At 48.0% G+C, this 4,858-nt stretch overlaps 1 protein-coding gene across 1 annotated transcript in view; it reads right to left on the bottom strand.

Moving 5' to 3' along the window:
* Window positions 1-60, bottom strand: part of LOC106000398 (AFG3-like protein 1) — a 26,791-nt gene extending 26,731 nt beyond the window's left edge. The window contains exon 1 of the mRNA XM_013035662.1: window positions 18-60. Coding sequence (XP_012891116.1) covers window positions 18-60 — 43 coding nt within the window. The remainder of the gene's footprint in view (window positions 1-17) is intronic.
* Between the last annotated feature and the right edge of the window lie 4,798 nt (window positions 61-4,858).

Raw genomic sequence — 4,858 nt, 5'->3', positions numbered from 1 at the left:
ACATCCCCCACCCCAACCTCGCGCCGTCCGGGCGCGCAGGCGCAGCACGCAGGTCACCATGCGCCGCACCTCCACTCCGGGGCCGGCAGGATGTGCGCGTGCGCAGCAGAGCCGCACCCTCGGTTCGGGACCTCGCTTTAGGTGTCCACTTCGCGGCCTGATTGCCTGTGGTACTGAACTCCAGGCCCGCCTGGCGCGGTTCGGCAGCTGAGCGCGCTCGGAGGCGCGGCGGGCGTGCCCGGGAAGCCCAGCGCCGGTGGCCCTACTGTGGGCCGGCCTCCCCACGACACCTGCGCCCGGGGCGCTCCTCGGGAGGGGGTGCCACCCCGGGCCCCGGGGGCGGCAGGTTACCGGCGTCGCCCCGCACTCGGTTGACCTTGGGAGCCGCGGGCGCCGACACCAGGGAGGCGTCGCTGCGGTGCCGACCGCGCCCGCCCGGGTGTGGTGCGCTTCTGCCCGAGGGTCTGCGAAGCCTTTTCCCTTTCCCCAGGGCCTGCGAGGAAGCGCAGTTTTGAACCCGGCCTGGGCGCGGTCCCTCCGCGCTCCAGCTCCAGGCCGGCGCTCCCCGCTTTCTGGGGGTTCATTGGAGGTCAGTCTCACGGACTTTCCTGCCCGGGCTGGCTTTGAACCGCGGTCCTCGGGTCTCAGCCTCCTGGGTAGCTGGGATGACAGGTGTGAGCCTCCAGGCCTGGCTTTACCTCAGCCTTCTTAAAGCTGCTGAGGCAACTGACATTTCAGAGCCAGAAATGTTCGGGGAGATTGTTTAAATGTGACTCGTCTCTAGTGAAGAGGACATCGAATTAGAAGCATTAAGTTGATTCAGAGCGGGTGAAACTGAGAATCAGCCTGGGGAGGAAGTCTGGAAGACTCCTATCTCCAATTTCCCAAAAAGCCAGAAGTGGAGCTGTGGCTCAAGTGGTAAAGCAGAAGAGTGCCAGCTTTGAGAGAAAAATCTAAGGGACAGCACCTAGCCCCAAGTACAAGCACCAGTATCAGCACGGGGGGTAAGAACCCACCAGCTAGTTTGGGTCAAATCACAAAGGCCTTAGGCTTTGCTGTTTCTATAATGGCAACCATGGGCTGGGAAGGTGGCTTGACTTGCATGCGTGAGGCCCTGGGTTTGATTCCTCAGCACCACATAAGCAAAAAGAAAAAAGCAGAAGTGGCGCTGTGGCTCAAGTGGTAGAGTGCTAGCCTTGAGCTGAAGAGCTGAGGGACAGCGCCCAGGCCCAGAGTTCAGGCCCCACGACCAGAAAAAAAAAAAAAAAAACAATGGCAACCATTCTAGATAATAATAAAAAAGGCAAGTTCACAAATAGTTACTGCCTTTAAAGCCTCAGTTCAAGCCCCCCCCCACACACACACACGAGATGAATATAGCCTCCCAGCCATTTTTTTTAATATAGACAATAGCTTTATTGAAAGAGAATGCCTAAAGGAATGTTTGCATCCACAGAAGAGTGAGCCATGGTTTAAGTCATCCAAAGATCACTTTATGCTGCTTCTTGGTGGAAATGCTGCGGAGTTTAAGTGGAAGCCCTTACTGGTACTAAAAAACAAAATTTACCTGTGATTTGGCATGCAAACATCAAAACTTGAGCCAGCAGAGGCATCTTTCATGGATGCACATATTTTGCTCCTGCCATTGTAAATGAGTGCCCAGTAAAATAGTCTCACCAACAAAAAGCATTGTTCATTCTCAACAATATGCCATGCCACCCACTAAATTTCAGCAATCTTTTCCCAACAGTGTAGTATATTCATGAAAGTTCAGCTGACTCAATCCAAGATGTAGCCTCAACCTTCAAAGCTCACTACATGAGAAGAACCTTTGAACATAATGGAGAAGCAACAAATGGCGATGAAACACCATGGCCAGGAAGTTTGGTGAAAGTATAACATAGGATGCTCTGGACAATGTTACAATAAATTGAGAGGAGCCCAAACCAGCAATAATAAACAGTATGTAGAGGAAGATTTGGCCAGTGTATTCAGACACAGAGTTTTTCCCAAACAGATATTACTGTTGCACAGCTTCAAAGACATTGTGACCCTTAACAAGAATGTGACCCTGAAAGAGGTCATAGAAGCAGATGCAGACAAGTTGTTTATCTTATGATTTCAAATGCAGAGCTAGTGCAGCTGGAACAGGGATAAGCAAGCCGAGAAACAGTCCATAAGATGGGGTGAGTAGAAATCTTCTAACTCACCAACATCAACACAATTGCCAGCAGCCTTCTCATTTTGAGACTAGTTTGCAAAGCCTTACCAGTAATATCCCTAATGAGTAGAAACTGAAAAAACAAGAACAATCAATAATGTTGCAGTGAACTGTGCAATGAGCAGTGGCATATGGAGAAATGATCTTAGGTAGTCTCAGCCTATGACCAAGAGCAGAGTATCTCCTTCTGCCACAAAAGTTTATTTAAATTATGTGCTTTTAAAATATCACATAGAATAGACAGGAAACAGGAAAAGTGTTTTTCTTTGGTGCCAGTTCTGTGGCTTACACTCAGGGCCTGATGTTCTTGTTTGGCTTTTTCACTTTACCATTTGAGCCACACCTTCCACTTCCAGCTTTTTGGTGATTAATTGGAATAAGAATCTCATAGACATTTCCTCCCAGGCTAGCTTTGAGCTACGACCCTCAGCTCTCAGCCCTTTGAGTAGCTAGGATTATAGTGCTCTGCTAGGAAAATTTTTTGTTGTTGGTTGTAGGGCTTGAACTCAGGGGCTAAGCACTATCTCTGAGCTCTTTTTGTTCCAGGCTAGTGCTCTACCACTTTGAGCCACAGCACCAATTCTGGTTTTCTGGTGGTTAATTAGAGATAAGAGTCTCACACTTTCCTGCCCCGGCTGGTTTTGAACTGCAGTCTTCAGATCTCAGCCTCCTGACTTGCTAGAATTACAGGCACAAGGCACCAGCACCTGCATTTTTTTGGAATCCTGGGGCTTGAACTCAGGGCCTGAGTGTTGTCCCTGAGCTTTCTCTTGCTGAAGGCTAGTGCTCTTACTACTTGAACCAAAGTGCTATTTCTGACTTTTTCTGTTTATGTGGTACTGAGGAATTGAACCCAGGGCTTCATGCATGCTAGGCAAGCACTGTACCACTAAGCCACATTCCTAGCCCTAGGAAAACATTTTTAAAAGAAAAAAATTTGTGCCAGGCGCCAGTGGCTCACACCTGTAATCCTAGCTAGATTATTTGTCTAGTAAGGGTTCAATACTCAATACTGAAACAAAATCAATAAAAAACAAAATAGTAAGCAAAGGGGCAGTGTCTGCAGGTTAACCTCAAATTTTTGGAGAACATATGTAAAGAAAAAATAAAGCAAATGTAGCAAAATGTTGACATATAGAGAATCCTGGAGATGAGCAATACGGTTGTTAGAATTTTTCTGTAAATCTAAAGTTGCCAAAATGAAAACACCAAAAGAAAAAAAATAATAAAAACACTTGAGGGCTGGAAACATGGCTCAGTGGTAGAGTGCTTGCCTAGGCATACATGAAGACCTGGGTTCAATCCCTCGGTATCCCATAAACAGAAAAAGCTGGAAGTATGCTGTGGCACAAGTGGGTAGAGTGCTAGCCTTGAGCAAAAGAAGCTCAGGGACAGTGCCCAGGCCCTGTTGTTCAAGCCCAGGACTGGTAAAAAAACAAAACCACAACAACAAAAAACACTTGAAACCTGAAAGGGGAACTATTATGTCCTCCTAGACAAGAGGATATCCAAAGTGCAGCTTAACCCATGAGTTGGAGCTAGAGGAATGTGCTCAAATATACCAGCATCCCAACCCACTCACATTGTCTGTGTGCTCCATCCAATACAGGAAAAGACGGAGTTACAGTGTATTAGTGGATGAAGATTGTAACTTTGTTTTTTGGTTTTTGTTGTTTTTTTTTGTCGGTTGTGGGGCTTGAACTCTGGGCCTGGGCGCTGTCCCTCAGCTCGCTCTACCACTTGAGCTACAGCGCCACTTCCGGTTTTCTGGTGGTTTATTGGAGATAGGAGTCTCACGGTCTCTCCTGCCCAGGCGGGCTTTGAATCGCGATCCTCAGATCTCAGCCTCCTGAATAGCTAGGATTACAGGCGTGAGCCACCAGCGCCCGGCTGTTTTGTTTTTTTGAGTCTCAAGTCTCACTGTGCAGCAAAGCCCTCTTCAAACAGGTGGGTGTCCTGCCTCACTTCCCAAGCTTTAGGATTCCAGGCATGCTCTACTAGGCTCAACTTTTTTTTGCTAGTCCTGGGGCATGAACTCAGAGTCAGGGCTCTGTCCCTAAGCTTCTTTTGCTTAAGGCTAGAACTGTACCACTTGAGCCACAGCGCCACTTTCAGCTTTTTCTTTTTATATGGTACTGAGGAATTTAACCCAGGGCTTTATGCATGCTAGGCAAACACTCTACCACTAAGCCATGTTCCCAGTACTCATTCACCTTTGAATCTAACTTGAAAGGGGTGTTCAGAGTTTTCCTGAAGTCTATTCACTAGAAACTTCTATTCAGGCCAAGCACAGTGGCTCACTCTCTTCATCTTAGCTACACAACAGGCTGAGAGGATCACAGTTTGAAAGCAGCCCTAGCAGAAGTCTACAAGACTCTACAAAAGAATCAATAAGGGCTGGGAAGGTGACTCAGTGGTAGAGTACTTGCCTCACATGTATGAGGCACTGGGTTCGATTCCTCAGCACCACATAACCAGAAAAAGCCGGAAGTGGTGCTGTGGCTCAAGTGGTAGAGTGCTACCCTTGAGCTGAAGAGCTAAGGGAGAGTGCCCAGGCCCAGAGTTCAGCCCCCATGACCAATCAAAAAAAAAAAAAAAAAGAACCAGTAAGAAGCTGAGGTGAAGTGTAGCTCAAGT

The sequence above is a fragment of the Dipodomys ordii genome, unplaced genomic scaffold, assembly GCF_000151885.1.
Source record: "Dipodomys ordii isolate 6190 unplaced genomic scaffold, Dord_2.0 Scaffold217, whole genome shotgun sequence".
Lineage (NCBI taxonomy): Eukaryota > Metazoa > Chordata > Mammalia > Rodentia > Heteromyidae > Dipodomys > Dipodomys ordii.
Note: the sequence above shows the minus strand (reverse complement) of the source record. Positions and strands in the feature narration are given on the sequence as shown.